This window comes from Chionomys nivalis, chromosome 21 (genome assembly GCF_950005125.1).
Source record: "Chionomys nivalis chromosome 21, mChiNiv1.1, whole genome shotgun sequence".
In the NCBI taxonomy this organism is placed as follows: domain Eukaryota; kingdom Metazoa; phylum Chordata; class Mammalia; order Rodentia; family Cricetidae; genus Chionomys; species Chionomys nivalis.
The window spans coordinates 7291136-7306537 of record NC_080106.1 but is presented as its reverse complement, the minus strand read 5'-3'; the positions used below and the strand labels follow the sequence as shown (position 1 = coordinate 7306537).

Below are 15402 nucleotides of genomic sequence, written 5' to 3'. Positions count from 1 at the left end.
AGCGTCCGCGCGGTGCCCGCGGGCAGCGGGGCCGGCAGGTGCGAGAAGGGTCAGGTTCATTAGCATAGCGCACCACCTCGGCCAACCAGCACGGAGCACGGCGGGGCGGGGCCGCTAAGCCACGCCCAGGACAGGTGCGCGGGCGGGGAACCCGCCGCGTGGTCAGCGGTGTCTGCCCCACGGGACTTGGCTGGCCCGCGCCGCGGTCACGCACCGACCCCGCGGGGGCTGGCCATCGACCTGTCGTGGATGAAAGAGCAGAACTCAGGGTTGGGTGACAGTGACCGGCCAACTTGAACAAGTCTAGTCCCTATCCTCTGCAGCATCCTTTATAATCAATGCCCCGAGAACTGGAACAGCCCTGTCTGGTTGTTTAGGTTCTCCGTGAGGATGTTTACGACTTTAGGGGTCCGGTGCGACAGTCTGTGGAGTAGTGGACACAGCACCACCTGGGTGTGTCTGTGGCTGAGTAGCAGGGCTGTCTGGCCAGAAATGAGCCTTACCCCGTAACACGCCATTTCTTGGCATCTGTGGGCTGAGGTGGGAAGAGAAGGTGGGACTGCCGAGTAGGAGACTGTGGGGAAAGAGGGTTGAGTCACCCTGGGCGTTCAGGGCGCAATAGCTGGAGTCATCCCGTTCTATTTTGCATAGGAGAAAAAAAACCCCGAGGTTCTGAGAGGTCTGTGGACAGCAAAACCGGGACTAGCCCACACTTGTGGCTGGTTAGATGTGGCTGAGAGCGCCCATTTACTGCTTGTAAGGAAGTGTGAAATAGGGCATCTGTAGGGAGGCTCTCCAGGGCACATGCCTGCTGGCTGCCCAGTCACCTGGTTTTGTTTGTTTTTTTGTTTTTGTTTTGTTTTTGTTTTTTTACCTCTCTCCTCTCAGGCATAGATAAGGCCTATGGTTCCTGAACCAACTCCCACCCATCCGCTGTGTGGGCTTGGGCCAATCCTCCAAACGCATCTCCTAACCCCCTTAAATAGGGATGATCTGACACACCTGTGGGGACCGCCAGCCTCACAAAGGGCATTCACAAGCCATGACCCTGGAGGAAGTTGGAGATCCTCACTTCTCAGGCCCCTCACCTTGGGCTGTGCAAGCTCATTCTTCAGCGGTGACCAACAGGTGACTCTGACTCACCATTACAACCACAGGGCGCCATGCAGCCCCAGGAAGAAGGCGTGATTGTCTCCATGACTAGGGTTTAAAATTCTAAGCCCCTTGCAGCGAGAAGCCTCCCAATGGGGGAGAGGCTTGCCTCAGGCAGCACAAGCCTCTTAAAGGAAACAGGCTGTGTAGATACCTGGGCCTTATCTGTTGCCTACGCTGCTGTCTGCGCTAGTCACTCACCTCCTTTAGCAGAAATCCAGGTTTGGGAACCAACTCACAGGCTTTAGCCATGCTCTGTAGGCCCTGTAGGCTCCCAGCGACCCCAACAAGCAAGCGTGGAGCAGGCCACGGGAAAACCAGCGGCCCTGGCAACAGGAAGGCAGACATTCATCCCCTTATCAGAGTGACAACCAGCTCCAAATGCTACCTCACTGGGGGCTCCCACAAGAGAAGTCATGGTTTGCCCCTGCCTTGGTCCCTGATGTATTGACTGGGCTCGTAGATGGTGTTGCGGGTTGGATTATGTCAATTCAATGGGATACAACTGTGATAGATTAATGCTGTCTTTGCAGATGTTGCTGGTTCAAGAGGAGGTTATTAGGATGGGTTCTAACCCAACGGTTAGCGTCCCAAAAAGAGGACAGTTAGACTTAAGTGTGTACTGGGTAGGAGCCACCTGTTGTGAGGACAGGGGTTGTACAGGGTTGGCGGGAGAGTCAGGAGAGAAGCCTAAGTCCTGGGCGGTCGGCAGCCAGGGAGCCCTTGTCACCTCCCCTCACAGCTCTGACACACCTCCATGTGGAACGCCTGGCCTGGTGTTCGTTTGCACAGAGACCCACTTTGCGGAACTCCACTCCAGCATTCCATGCTACTTTCACAGACTGAAGAGGGTGGAGCAGCAGGCTGGCTCTGCCCTGCAGAAACACGGCAGGTTTATGGATGAGCACCCCACAGCTCCACTGCACTGCTGAGAGCTTGTGGGGGATGCCGTGCTGTCACTACTTCCTGGTGCCAGTGTCCCATCCTCCCAGTATGCAGTCTCCCCTAGGATCTCCCAGGCTTTCTGGAGTTCAGAACTGATCGATTGTACAAGGGGGATGAGGTCTGCAAATGGCCCCACCGGCCCATCTTCTCCCTGCACTTCCCTGAGGAAAAGTTCAGAATGAAGGGTGGGAGTTTGCTCAGTCTTCCCACTTACTACCAGGAGATCCCAGGGGGAGACATTCTTTGGCCTTCGTAGAGAGTCCTTGAACTACACTAGGTCTTGACACCTACCATGTGTGGATGAAGCTTTTTTTTTTCTGGGGTTTTGACTGTTCAGAAAGAGGGCATGGAGTGACATCTTGCAGGGGAGGGCCCAAGAGGAGGGCAACTCAGTGACGGACTTTCTGATACTATCCCTCAACCAGGCCTGGCTCACCCAGGTGTTGCATACACAAGGACTCTTTCTCCACCCCTCCTGGTATGACAGCCTCAGCTGAGGACCGGAGTCCTCTGCAAAGCCTGGGCTTCAGGTGAGCTGAGTAGGAAGCAGGAGGACTCCACTCTGTCCTCTCCAGGGTAGGCTTGGGGCAGGATCTCCTTCCAAAATCTTTTCATCTAATGGTAACAGTAGTTTCTGTTTCTCCAAGACCCCATGAGCTCAAACCGGGCTGCTCCTACACTAAGTAGGTGAGCGCCAAGCACACCACAGAAATGTGCTTCAAGACTCACGGGAAGGCAGGACACCTGCAGCCAGCTGGGCTGGTGGATGGGTGAAGTGCAGCTGGGCACTGGCGGGCTGGTTCAGAAGTGAGGTTCTGGGGCACACAGGGCTGTGTTTATTCGGGTGCGGTGGGGCAGCACGCAGATCTCCTGAGACCCAGATGTGGAGATCACTGATAGTTCCTCAGAGGTCTGAGGCTGGGGAGCCCCATGCTGAGTTTTCCTTTCCTAAGGTCCAGAAACCTGTGATCAGGATGCTTTCTAAGAAGCAGGGGGCAGCTTCTGGTGCTGTTGCATAATGTGAAACTAAGGGCATGTTGCTGCCAGCCCAGGCTTCCGACACCCTAGATGCCGCAGGGCACAGCAACATAGGCTGGGGGAGGATGGTTGAGTGTGTGTATGTGAGGGGGCGGGGAGAGACCCAGGTAGCTTCCTACTATTCATAGAATAGTCCAAGGTGGGAAAAGATCGTAGCTTGCTAAACTTCAGGCTAGAGGTGAACCACATCTAAGGGCAGGGGCTACCTGATCGCAGACATTGTGCTGATTTGCTCACAGCCTGGGGAGACTACTCTGTCTCTTTGTCAGACTGACTACATGGCAATAGGTTTGTGTGCTACTCTCAGGAAGGGTCATGGCCCCTGTCCTAAGGGGCACCCCACTAGTATTACAGATTCTAGCTACTTGTTTCCAAAGAGAACTCCCCCCCACGAAAATACAAGGTAATAGTTGGCTGCTTTCTGAATCTAAAACTACCTCACCATCTGGGTTCCCTGCCCCCATCAGGGCTTACTCTGATGTCCCTCCAGAGACTTCTAGATGGGGAGTCACCTGAAGGTGCCAAAGCCAACCGGGGAGCAAGACTGTGGTAGTACCTTCTGGAGGATGCTGCTTCACGGCTTTGCTAAGGGGGCGACTACCCCCAAAGCCGAGACACAGGGCTGAGAAGGGTGTAGGTCCTTCTGGGCACAGGTGTCACACCCCATCCTGCAGCTTTGAGGGGGCCAACTCAGGGCTTCCACAGACCAGATCAAACAAAGAAATCAGGAGTTCTACAAGCCCAGAGAGGGGGTAAGGGCTAAAGCTCATCACGGGGTGGAATGTTCTGGAAATAGGGGACACATTTGGGGGGTCATAGGCAGCTCTGCTCAGAGGGACGGCTCTGCTTGGAGTAGGTTAGGTTTTTCAAGACAGGGTTTCTCTGTGTAACAGTCCTAGCTGTCCTGGAACTTGATCTTATAGACCAGGCTGGCCTTGAACTCACAGAGATCCACCTGCCTCTGCCTCCTAAGATTAAAGGTGTGCGCCACCACTGCCCAGCTAGGTTTTTGTTGTTGGTTTTCAGAGACAGGTTTCTCTGTGTAACACCTCTGGCTGTCCTGGAACTCGCTTTGTAGACAGGCTGGCCTCAAACTCACAGTGGGAACCATGAACTCAAAAAGCAGCTAGTCACATGGGACACAAGACAGGGATCCCTTCCTGCCCCTGCTTTCCTTGGCTCCTCCCCCCAGGCCTCCTGAGGGATGGGACCAGATGCCACAGTGTACAGGGGCTAATGAGCCCATACTTAATCGGTGAGCTCCAAGACCTACTGCCTGCACTGTCCAGGAATCAGAGCACAGCCTGAGACTGCAGACAAATGGCTTTACCATCGGCCATTCCTCCTTGTTCCCCGACTGCCACAAGTGTGCAGGCTCTGCAGTTTCGAGGAGCCTCAGAGGCTGCACTTGCACAGTGGCCTCCAGAGGGGCAGCATAGAAGTCAGGAGCATCTCAAGTGCAAGGTTGCAACTGAGGTCACAGCCTGCTGTGACTGGCCTGCAGCTGCCTCCAGGTTTCCTGGGCACCGAGAGATCATGCCCTATGATGACTCTCTGTGTCACTGTGGTCGGTCACAGTACAGGCCTGGGCCTGTGAGAGCACTTCAGTTCCTGTTGGACAATGAGTGCCTGCCCAAGAAGGGGTAGGCTTAGGTGGCAGCCAGGGGATGAACACAGACCAGCCTTGCTCAGATGTAGTCGACAGCTCAGAGATGGCCCACTTCTGGAAACCAATGGGGAGGCCAGCCTTGCTGCAGCAGTACTAACCCCAGAACCTGACACTGTCTGCAAGGGTCCCCAGCTATGGGAACCTCCCAGATAGAAGTCTGAAGGTGACTTTGCTTCTTATAGGGCATACAGTTGTCCAGCAACCAGTCCCTCTTAAGTTACGGCCTGTGGGTGGAAGCTTCTGACTTGCCTGCCCATGTCCACTGAAGTGTGAATTGTTATGACAGAGACCTGCCACTGGGTGCCACCTCAGGACGAAGTAGAACAGTAAGGCAGGCAGCAGGCTACGGCCCCATCTGCCGTGCTGAAGCTGGCTGTCCCGATTCCTCAGCTTTTGTTTATTGTTGCTTTGAGACAAGGTCTTATTTGTAGTCCTTACTGACTTCCTGGAGCTTTCCAAGTAGCACAGGCTGGCCTTGAACTCACAGCAATCCTGCCTCAGCCTCTTGAGTGCTGGGTACTCCCAGCATGAATCTCTGTTCCCAGCTCTCCTCAGCTATTAGAAACCCTTGGTGAGCAAGATGACAGCAGGGCACCCTGTGCCCTGGAGGTGGCCCCTGGAACAGTCACAACAGCTGGTCTACCTCACAAGATCCAGGATCCAGCCCCAGAACAGTATGAAATGGAGCCCCTGAGAAAGGGAACTGGTGCTGATGCCTCCACCACTCTGTAGGCCACCCAGAGGCCAGGAAAAAGGTGACCAAGGGCACATGATGGTATAACTACCAGAGAAAAAGCACTGTCAGGTGAGGAAGGGCTGTGGACCCTGGCAGCCCCTAGCTGACACTGACAGTCAAACCCAGCACCAGGGCTGCCGTGGATGCTTTCAAACATTTTATTTAAACTCCTCTGAAAAGGCAGGATGTATGCCATGAACAGAACAAGATGCCGACAAATGGTTCCGGGCCTGACCTGCCACCGAGCAGGCTTCTCTGGCCTCTGAGGGCTTGACTCTGACCTGCCACCGAGCAGGCCTCTCCGGCCTCTTAGGGCCCTACCATTGCTAAGGGCAGTCCCTGCCTGAGGAAGGATGTGGTTGGCTCTGGAAGGTGACAGAGAGCCATGGATAATTCCTAGGGCAGGAGAAGGACCCCCTTCTGCCTCGATTGTCCTACAACTGCTGGAGCAGCCACAGCAAGTGGCCAGGGGTACTAGGATTTCGTCTGGGTCATTATCATAAAGAAAACCGCAAACAAGAGCCTCTTCCTCAAAGATCAAGTGGCTTGGGGACCCCACCTCTGTCTCTCACAGATGAAGCCCTGGCTATGCCCACTCTCCTTCCCACTTTGCACTGATCCCACACAAGTGTTTATTTTTGACTATTTTTTTTTTAAAAATATAGCTTTGTAAATGCTCCATAAAAATACTGTTCTTCCTAGTCAAACACAGGTATTGCGGTATGAAGAGGAACTGCTTTGTCTTTGCTCTATAAAACGTGAAAAGATTATCACACAGGATAAGATAGAAAAACGCAGGGTTCCTAAATATCACAAAAGCCAGTACCAAATGCTTACGGTGGAAGCGAAGCTGGGGACCGGGTGGGCTGGCAGCCTGGCTAGGCTCTTCCTCCCCTGGTCCTGCTGGGCACAGCTTAGGGCACCTCATCCTTCTCCACACGAGGATAGCACGGCTGGGAAAGGCAGCCAACTGCTCTAACCCAATGGCCAGCACCTGCCTCTTGAAGCACCGATGACCCAGTGCTGCTGGCCGGGACCCAGTGGCCCTGCTTGATGGCAAGGGGTCAGCTAGCCAGCACCCCGGCCCTGGGGGCTCTGAGACCAGCTCTCCTTGTGTGAAATTCCACTTAGCCCAGTGGCGCACTCCTGTGCAGGTGCCAGGGCAGGAGGGCAACCGCCCTATCCCGTGATGTGGGATTGTGTCTTCGGCCCCTGACTTGAGGCAGGTGGCCAGGCTGTGTGTGCCTCAATTCTCAGAGAGGGACAGAGCCAGGGCAGCCTGGAAGGCGGCTTCTTCGTCAATACTGTAGTCCTAGAAACAAGTACAGGTAAGTTTTGGGAGTGCTGGAAGGACCAGGATGGCTCCCAACAGCCAGAACATTTCCATGCTAATCCACCCAAACACTATTCTGTGATCTCAAGTCTCCCTTCAAAAAAATACCTCAGGGTGCTAGAGCCCTATCTAGCTCCCCAGCGGCTTCCCAAAGTTCTCTCGGGATCATGTTGCAGGTCAGCAGTCTGCAGATTTGAGACTAAGAGGGGTGGGTTCATGAATGAGCTGGTTTCCCTTCAGAGGGAACAGCTTCTTTGTCCAGCTTATTTAGTGGGTGTGTACAGACGTGTGTGACATACGTGGGGATGGGAGTTAGAGGATTTTCTAACTTAGGGATTCCAGGGATTGAGCACAAGTTGTCAGGCTTTATCCACTGACCCATTTTCCTGGCCAAGAACTGGGGTTTCTGAGATCAAAGTTCAGTCAAGGGCAACAAGATCTCGGGCCCTGGGGACCAGAAGAAAGAAAATCCTAGCTGGCTGGAAGATGCAGGAGGGATACATGGGGGATGCCTAGAAGGAAAAGCCTGGGTAAGGGGTGGCAGGTGGGCTGTGATTAGGCAGCTTCTCTTCACTATCACCTTGAAGTGAGTGTACCAGGGACTCTGTCTCTGAAGCTGGTACAAAACCAAGGTACTGCCTCAGATGGCCCAGAGTGGGCACCAAGGGACCCAGAGCAGCTAGCCTCATGACAAGTTTGGGTGCCTGGTGCCCTCCAGTGGCAACGGAGTCTTGGCACTGTCACGGCCCAGGAGACCCTGAGGGAGCTGGGCGGGGTACCTACCACAAAGGTGTCATAGGAGAACTTGTGCCGGTGCAGCAGGTGCTGCAGGAAGTTGGCGCTTTTGTAGCTAGGGTCCCCCCAGGGCATTGCCGAGCAGATGGGGCACACCTAGAACACAGAAGTTGGGGGTAGCAGGGAGGGGGCCTCCCCTGTCCGCATGCCCACCCACCCAACCATAGCAAGGCCTACAGAGCAGCACCCAAGGTACACACTTGTATATTCTGACCCCGTGTCTCCTTCAGGCAGAAGCCCCATGCTGTCAATGCTCACCACACGGTTGGGGTCACTGCGATGACTCTCCACACAGTGTTTCACCAGCTCCTGCTGATCCAGATTGCGGGCTCCACAGTATGGACAAGCAAAGGTAGACCGGTTGGGGATATTGCTGGGGGTGGAAGACACTGAGTGAGGTTAGGGCTGCGAGCACTCATCCGAACTCCTCCCGAAACCTGCCCTCCCCTCTGTGGACAGTCTGGCCTTAAGGAGGACCATACACCTTGGAAAGAAAGTCCTGGTCCTCTATTTACCCCACATGCTGGACTAATGGGATATGGCCATGACAGAGGGGAGGTGACTATAGGGTCCTTGGCCTAGGAAGTACCCTCACTCTGCCCGTCTTGGGTCCCCATCCTGAAGGTTGCCTACCTGGGGATGGGCTGAGATGTGGGCAACACAGGGACGAACTTGGGGCAGTTGGCCATCTGCTCCTGGACCTTCAGGCAGGAGGAAATGTGCACTCTCATCTTCGCCAGAGTCACCTATGAGATGAGAGGAGAAGCAGAACTGGGCAGGTCATGACCTCAGGCAGCAGGGACAGAGAATGACCAGCAAAAGATCAGACCCATCCCTTCTGCTCCTAAAACACTCACAGGCTCTGGGGCTGCCGGGAGGGACCCTGGTGAACACGAGGTAACACATGAAGACACACAGGTCTCCACAGAGCCACACAGACAGACGTGTTCATGGCTCTTAGGGTAGCTGTATAGAGCAGGTGCAGGTCACTAATCCCCCAGGACAAGACTAACAGGTCCCTCTCTTAGGGACTCAGAGAAGCTGTTCCAATGAGTGGACAGGATCCATACCTACTAGGAAAAAAGGCTCACACCCCCAAGGGGAAACCAATGAAAGACCCCTGCTCTGACAAATACTTTTAGTGGTGAAGATCACAATGCAGTGTGATAATTACCACTCAGCTCCCCATCAAGTCATCACAGCCATGCCAAGGGCAGCAGCCTGGCCTGAAGGCAAGGGACAGGGAACTGGCAGGGGATGCTCAGCAGGAGGGTCCATCCCAATAAGGGCTCAATGAGTTACCCGGAAGAGAGAAAAGAACCCATGGCCAGCCTTTCCCTGAGGGTGCACACCAAGGCTGGGGGTGGAGCTCAAAGACTAAGGGGGAAGGAAGACATGCTGATATACCAGCCTTGGCAGGTGGATACAGCACATGTCCCCAGCATCCAGAGTTTGTACCTAAGACCTGCAGGGGTCCAAGAAGGTCCTCCTTGAGACACTTGTCACAGCTGGGTACCCATGCAGCAGGGAAATTTGCTCCAGAAGACAGTTTGAAAATTGAGGTGTTCAAGCAAGGGGTGGGGCTACTTCACATGTAACACCAATAGGCTTCTGGCCTCTAGTCTCCCTAGGAAAGTCCAGCCAGGACACCCAAGCACCAAGGAGGACCACGGCAATCAACTCAGCCTCGCTACTCCAGGCCCAGGGCAGTTCTAGCTCATCTGCCTGGTGACCTTTAGAACACTGTGACAAGTTCACAAAAACAGTAACTAGAGACACAGAGAGGCCTGCAACATAAATGACAAGTGCATTCACGGCTGCTTAGTTTCCTGGGAACAAATGGGAAAGGGGGAGTGAGGAGGCTCTGGGGACAGGCTGGAAAGAGGCCTGTAAGCCCCAACACCAGTGGCAGGGCCTGTGTGATGGTGCAGGAACAGCACTCACGCCATTCTCCTCAGGACAAGACTCTAGCATTAGGTGCACGGAGCTCAGCCTCGAAAGGCTCTGTCTCTGTCTGGCTGCACCTGCCACCTCAGAGTCCCCAGAACCTTCTTGGCTTCCCCAGATTTGTCTGTCACAGCCTGAGTGCTCAGTCCCCATCAGCCACAGTGCAGAGTCAGCTAAGCCTAGGTCAGGCTGCTGTGACAGCATGGCTTCCCTGGAGCTCATAGAGGGTCTGCCAGGTAGCTTCACGCTGAAGCAGATGTGGTTAATCGACAGGAAGGGGTGTGAGCCCATGTATCCAGTTCCTCTATGGGATAGTAGAACCCAAGGGCAGAAGCTGCCCCACCCAGAGCCTCCCAGCCTTAGGAAATCCAAGCAGGGCGGGTACCTTCTTGTTGCAACCCCGGCAGGGTGCCTTGTAAGATGAGAGCTGCTTCTCTACATGAGAGGCCTTGTCCACTTTCTTGGGGTCGAAGGGCAGACGGCAGAGCGGGCACAGAGGGGATGGCACCTGCAGACATGGCTGGAGGCACTCCCCGCAGAACCTGCAGGTGATATGGACCTGAGGCTACTTCTTCCATGCCAGCATGTACAGAGTGGCTCCCCAGTTGCTACTGATAGTTCTGGAGACAATCTTATGCCCACGCTCCCACCCCCCACAGGTCATAGTTAAGAGGTGAGCTGTCCCTTCCTAGTACAGCCCTCCTGTATGTGGTGTATCCCCTGCAGCCTGTATCCCAATAAGAGCACCCCTGGGATAGGATGATCATTTCTTTCCTGAGAGTCTCGAGATCATGCGATTAACTGACAAAACCTCAGGGGTCAGGGTATCAGACCAGGGGGCCAGGGAGTAAAGTGACTAACAACAAAATGCCAGGCCTGGAGCCCTTCCACTACATGGTCAACACTGGCCAGGCAAATCTCCTGAGGCAGCAGGGGGGGGGGTCCTTTTTTTTTTTTTTTTTTTAAGAGACCTAAGGTGTTGCAGGCACAGGCAAGCACCCAGATCCCAGTTGGGACCATCCAACAAGGGGCAGTGTGAGTGGGCATAGCTTCAAAAATCCCTTCAACAGCCTACTTTTTAAAATTTTTTTTTAAAGATTTATTTATTTATTATACATACAATGGTCTGCCTGCATGTGTCCCTGCAGACAGAAGTTGGCACCAGATCTTATTACTGGTGGTTGTGAGCCATCATGTGGTTGCTAGGAATTGAACTCAGGACCTCTGGAAGAGCAGTCAATGCTCTTAACCACTGAGCCATCTCTCCAGCCCCTTAAAAATTTTTATGTATTTATTTGTACATACCAATCCCAATTTCCCCTCCCTCCTCTCCAACCCCTTCCCCCCAGCCTACTTGCCATCCACTCCTAAGAAAGGTTAAGGCCTCCCCTGGGAAGTCAATTAAGTCTTTCCCATCACTTCACTGAGGCAGGACTAAGGCCCTCCCCAGGAGGGGGTTCTTGGATTCGAAGTCAAAGCCTGGAGACAGGAGGGACTACCCTGGCTTGGGTACTGGGCACAGACTTGGAGTACTGAGAATTGGTAGGGGCCCAGTCTCTTTGTGACATGCTCCCAGATGCCAGCAGCAAGAGCTCTGTCCTTGCCTGCCCACACCCCAGCTGGTGTTTGCAGGATCTTCCATTCATCAGATGCACACCCATAGGGAACAGAAAGGAACGGGGCATAGCTGTGCAAGTTGACAACTGTTCTTGGTTGACTGTATCTGGACTTATGCTGGGCACACCTATGAAGGATAGTTTCCTAATTAAATCATTTGAAGTAGAAGACTCACTTTTATTTATTTATTTTTTCTCAAGACAGGGTTTCTCTGTGTAGCCCTTGCTGTCCTGGAACTTGCTCTGTAGACCAGGGTGGCCTCGAACTCCACCTGCCTCTGCCTCTTGAGTGCTGGGATTAAAGTGGCAGAAGACCCACATTTAATCTGGACTGTACCTTCTGCTGACAACCTATATAAGGAACACGAGAGAAGGAAGCTTGCTCTCTTTGCCTGCTTGCTCTTGCTCTCACGGGCAAATCCATTCCTTCACTGGCATTAGAGGCAACTCTTCTGGAATTCTGGCATATACTGAAGATGAACTGAGACATCCAGACTTGTGGACTGAACAACTACTGGATTCTTAGACCTTCCATTGGTGGACAGTCATTGTTGGGATTAGCTGGACCACAGCCTGTAAGTCATTCTACTCAATCTCCTTTATATTTATATATACATATGTACACATATATGTATATATATTCATTATGTATGTTCTGCTTCTCTAAAGAATACTGCCTAATACAGATTTTGGTGTCAGAATTGGTTTTAAAGTAAGAGAAGCATAAGGAAAAAATTTTAAAGTATCTGAAATTGGCTTTCCAATTGCCAACACCCACAGTTCCTGAAAAACTTGGAGAGTACTGGAAGTTCATGGTGTTAACCATTTTATAAACTTAAGGGATAAATGGATTTGATTATTTTGATTCACTAATTGTTAGAGGCAATGGACTTGGTGACTCTGTATATAAAACTTTTGACAATTTGTGGGAAAATAAGGGAAATGATGCTGTGGTTGGTCGCCTCTAGCATCTCTGGATGAGTTCTGTAATAAAATTAACCAACTTCCAGCATCTCATATGAGGAAGGACAACAATAGTATCGTGATAAAACCAACTAGTTCCTGATGTGCACCAACAGTCTAAAGGTTTCCAAGTGTGCTCTGGAAGAGAATCTTCTGTCCAGCAGCCACAGAGCTCAAGATGCAGAAAATCAAAGCTCATTTATAAGGTTGGCTGAATTACAACAAAAATTCAAGCCCCAACCACTGAGGGTGTGAGCAATAACTGGTAAAGAACAGGATCCTGTAAACTGGAATGGAGATATGTGGGAGGACCCTACTAAAGCTGAGAACTTTGGACCATCAGATTCTCAAGGGTTTATTACACCCGAGGAAGTAGTATCTCCACCCAGAAGATACACTTTCATCCCCAAACCCCTGAGTCACTGCCTTTTCCACCTTTGGCTGAGGAAATCCCTCACTGTCTACTGAACCAGCAGTGACTTTCCGTGAACGAGATGCCAGGTCAGGTGGTACTGATGTCCCCCAGGGCCCATCAATAGCTCTAACCTGTAACCAGACTGAAGTTTTTAAGAACATATAAATGCACATTAACGCGCTTCTACAGGGGAAATAGGAAGTGTAGCCCAGCAGGAAGTGCACTACACTACTAATAAAGAGCTTAATGAGTTTGCTAATTCATTCAAGCAAGTTAGGACTGGATTTTAAGGGTGTGGGATAACGGTGGAGGAACGTAAAACTGAACTAGGCTGAGTTTACTGAATGGGTACACAGAATGAAGGAGAGTCTAGGTTGAAGATGGAAGCTCATGGTTTTTTCCTGCACAAAATCACAAGTGCTGATGGCACCTGGGAGGAAGAGGGGCACTGACTCAGCCTCCAGGAAGACGGCAGCGTCGAAGAGTGTGAGGAGGCTGCAAGAAGCCAGTGTGTAGTCTGTTTCCTGTGACTTCTCAGCAGGCTCTGGGGTGGGGCTGAGAAGTCACGTTGGTCAGAAGGGATGAGAGAATCTTCTTGAATCTGCAGATGACTTAGTCAATGTCCCTCTGGCATTATGAGATCTCAAGGAAAGGTCCCTTTGCAGTGAGGACAGGCCTACAGCTCAGGCTGTGTCAAAAGTTCCTGCACTCTCATTTTTGAGGACACCACCACTTGGCAAGACATGTTTAACCAAGTTAAGAGAAGCAGCCTGAGACAGGGCAGCAGCAACTGTGCAAGGATTCTCAGAGGCATTTTCCTGGCGTCAAGACTGGCTCCTTGTCACCTACCTTACCCCCACAGCACAGGTAAGGTGGCATCAGCAACCACACACCCAGCCCTGGAACTGGTTCTTGTCACTGGCCCTAAGATTTGATTAGCTGGACGGCCAGTCAATCCCTGTGAGGCTGGTAAGATGGTGCATCCAACGGGGCCCCCCGACAGCCGACATGCCAGGGTTCACAGCAGAACCCAGGTGTGCAGGGCTCTACGCACAAGAAAGCCTCAGGAAGGAAACTGCTTCCAGTCAGGTGGCTCAAAGAAGTGCATTTTTAAAAAGTGAGACAAAAGCTTAACCCTCACACTCATCTGAACACAGGCCACACCCAAGAGACTGCAGATTAAAGTAGGTGAGAACAGCTGGGCAAATGGAAAATGGAACCAGCAAAGAAAGCAGGACCACCCTGGTGAAGGATGTCCGGACAGAAGCTTGCAGAAGTAGCAATGTAAACAGTTTTACATGACAGATGCTTTCCAATCCTATGTTCTATCTTGCCAGGGGGACAGCATAAGACTTGGGGGGAAGGGGTGTCAAGTGCTGCTTGGTGAATACTAGGAAACGGAAAACATGGTGGCCTATGTGCACTGAGTGAAGGGGCTGGAGGCAAGGCTTTCAAAATGACAAATCTCACAGAACACACCGTAAAACGCCTACTCATGCAAGCATACAAAAAAGGAGGAAAAAAAAGAGGGTCCTGATCAATGGCTTCCTGCTAGAAATGTCCCAGTAACATTAGACTGGGTAGGAGCTGTGCCCTTACAGACAATTCCGTAGAGCTCTCTCCAGGGGGAGCAGGACCCCTGTTCAGCCTGACACTGGGGCAGGGAAAGGGAAGGCAGTTTTGGATGGAGACAAGGTCCTTGCCACCTCCCTGGATGACTAGCAGGCACACGCCCACCCAGCAGTTCCAGTTCCCTCTGCAGCAGAGTCTCCAAAATCAGCTGCCTCTGTTTGCAAAAAGCCTCCTACCAATCTGCGTGCACCCCAAGCCGTGGGGAGCCCCACCTCCTGAGCGGCGTGGCTCTCTACTGAGAAGTCCTCCTGTCCTTTTTTTTTAACTGCTCATCTCAAGAGCTGTACTGTGGGGAGGTCATGGAGCAGACGCTCTGTCTTGGCTCCCTCCCAACCAGGCTGGCGCTGGGAAGGCCTTAAGCACTGCTCCCTCCTGCGAGCAGTCACAACCTCAAGTTTTAGTTCCTGAAACACGGAGGAGGAGGAGCCAGATTGGGGGAGGTCCTGGCTCAGCTGGGCACCTAACAAGGTCTCCGGTGTCTGGGGCCCCGTAGGCCCTGCTGCCTGGAAGCTTCAGGTTCAGGATAGGCCAAGTCCTTCAAAACAAAACAGCATCAGGCTCCAAACGATCTCCTCTCCTAACTTCAGGGAACTCATTTCCGTGACAGTCAAAACGAGTAGACATGGGGTGGATAAGAGTGGATTGCAAAAGCCACAAGTCATTTATTTACAACGGCCCGCCCGATCTCTACAAGCCCGAACGCCCGCGCTTGGCGCAGCGGCCTCGTCCGCCACCCTCGAAGCAGCCGGCGGCCGTTGGCAACGCGCGGGGCCGGGGCGGGTGCAGGGTTTCCCTCGGCCCGGGTGCGGGGGGCCGCGCGCGCGGCCGGCGGGTAGGGACAGGGCTGGCTTCCCCAAGTCCCCAGGCGGCCGCCCGCCACGACCCCGGCCCGGCCCCCCCTCCCGCGGGCTCCCGGCGCGCGCGCTCACGTGTGGCCGCAGCTGCCGATGGCCACCGGCCGATAGTACACCTCCAGGCAGATGGGACAGCTGAACTGCGCCTCCAGGCCGCTGTCGCCGCTCGCGGGCCCAGTTGGCGGCTGCCGCTGCTGTGCCGAGGCTACCAGGCTGCGGAACATCGCCATTCCCCGGACAGGCCGCCGCCGCGATCGCCGCCGCCGCCGCTGCCCCCTATCCAGGCCGGGAGGCCGGCGTCACTGCC

At 53.3% G+C, this 15402-nt stretch overlaps 1 protein-coding gene across 2 annotated transcripts; it reads right to left on the bottom strand.

Annotated features, from left to right (window-relative positions):
- Positions 1–5688: 5688 nt before the first annotated feature.
- On the bottom strand, positions 5689–15397 carry Rnf166 (ring finger protein 166). 2 transcript variants are annotated; one of them, XR_009055755.1, is made up of 7 exons: positions 15171–15397; positions 10001–10157; positions 8302–8414; positions 7927–8041; positions 7657–7764; positions 5822–6852; positions 5689–5775 (listed from the first exon to the last, which is right to left on the bottom strand). XR_009055755.1 is itself a non-coding variant. In XM_057754147.1 (6 exons), exons 1-6 carry the CDS (start codon positions 15323–15325, stop codon positions 6787–6789), a joined length of 714 nt encoding a protein of 237 aa, XP_057610130.1. In that variant the 5' UTR covers positions 15326–15397; the 3' UTR covers positions 5689–6786. The 2 variants fall into 2 exon arrangements, 1 of the variants encoding a protein (XP_057610130.1); XM_057754147.1 differs by having other exon boundaries at positions 5689–6852.
- Positions 15398–15402: the final 5 nt, after the last annotated feature.

Excerpts from the sequence above, each read along its gene's own strand:
- Rnf166 (XM_057754147.1), bottom strand. The coding sequence starts at position 15,325 with ATGGCGATGTTCCGCAGCCTGGTAGCCTCGGCACAGCAGCGGCAGCCG. Across the intron at positions 8,042-8,301 it reads ACATCTCAGCCCATCCCCAG|CAATATCCCCAACCGGTCTA; the intron begins GTAGGCAACCTT and ends TTCCACCCCCAG. Across the intron at positions 6,853-7,656 it reads TCTCCTATGACACCTTTGTG|GACTACAGTATTGACGAAGA; the intron begins GTAGGTACCCCG and ends ACTTGTTTCTAG.